This window comes from Buceros rhinoceros, unplaced genomic scaffold, assembly GCF_000710305.1.
Source record: "Buceros rhinoceros silvestris isolate BGI_N320 unplaced genomic scaffold, ASM71030v1 scaffold23158, whole genome shotgun sequence".
NCBI lineage: Eukaryota > Metazoa > Chordata > Aves > Bucerotiformes > Bucerotidae > Buceros > Buceros rhinoceros.
The window spans coordinates 29,038-30,173 of record NW_010429088.1 but is presented as its reverse complement, the minus strand read 5'-3'; the positions used below and the strand labels follow the sequence as shown (position 1 = coordinate 30,173).

Genomic DNA, 1,136 nt, shown 5'->3' with positions numbered 1-1,136 from the left:
CTGTGAAATTCAACTAGGACAAGGGCATAGCCCCACACCCAGAACAGGACAGCCCCATACACCACCACAGCCTGGGGTCCAGCTGGCTTGGGATCTGCCGGAAAACTCAAAGACAAGCCAGCGGTGCATCTTCGTGGCAATGAAAGCCAAACTGTAATAAGCCAGACTCAGATGGGACAGAAGAAAAAAGTTCTGCCCAGGAGAACAGTGTAATGCTAGAGTCCAGAGAAACGGTGGCACCTCCATTCTCGGCAGTCATCAACCCTTGCCTATACAAGGTCCCAAGCAACCTGACCCAGCTGTGAGGGTGGCCCTGCTTGGAGCAGGGGGTGGGCAGAGACCGTGCTACCTAAACCTGCCCGTGATTGCATTATCTCCTGATCCGTCCTCGTCCACTATGTGTGTCTCGCATTTGTCAAAACACGGCTCAGGGAACACCTCAAGCCATTTTGCTGTACCTCTATCCTTTGAGTGGGCTGTCTATATCCACAAATAATCAGAACAGTCCCCAGGCTGTGGGGCTGCTACTTTCCAGAAAAAAGCTTAGTGAGGGCATGTTTTACATAGGCTTTCTGGTGCCTCCCAACAGGGGAATGGGAGTCTGCTTTCAGGTCTCACTTGGAACAAGGGCTGATCACAGTAGGAGTAGGGGGGTAAACCAAGGCAACATTAACTCGCTCGCTGCCGTTCTTGGGACAGATGATCTCCGTCAGTCCTTCTGGTCTCGGCTGACTCAGCAGTTCTCCTGGGAATAAGGGAATAGAATGAAAACATTTAAACATCAGCAAGGCAGTTCTGCAATTTTTTATTTTAGCATGCCCTTCCCCTCATCAAATAAATGTCCACGACCAATGCAAGTGAGCACTGTAAGAAGGTTCACTGGTCCTGCAACCCAGGAAGGTCTCATCCATGTAACCATGGTGAATGTCCTGGTGATTACAGCTTGGAGACATGCTGCTCCGCACAAATGCAACAACTGCCACCTCTGCTCTGAATCCCTGCACACGGACGTGACAGCTCCTTAGGGATTCGGAGCATCTGGATGGAGCCTAATGAGATGGAGGTTTTAGGAGTAGGTGTTTTAATTAGGCTTTCGGGGCGGATAGGATCCAGAAGTTTACCTTCAGTCTCCATGA

At 50.4% G+C, this 1,136-nt stretch overlaps 1 protein-coding gene across 1 annotated transcript in view; it reads right to left on the bottom strand.

Annotated features, from left to right (window-relative positions):
• Positions 1-614: 614 nt before the first annotated feature.
• MFHAS1 (malignant fibrous histiocytoma amplified sequence 1) overlaps positions 615-1,136 on the bottom strand; it is a gene marked incomplete at its 5' end in the record, with an annotated part of 29,545 nt that continues 29,023 nt past the window's right edge. Inside the window, one exon of the mRNA XM_010142526.1 lies at positions 615-745. Within this exon, the coding sequence (XP_010140828.1) occupies positions 615-745 (131 nt within the window). The remainder of the gene's footprint in view (positions 746-1,136) is intronic.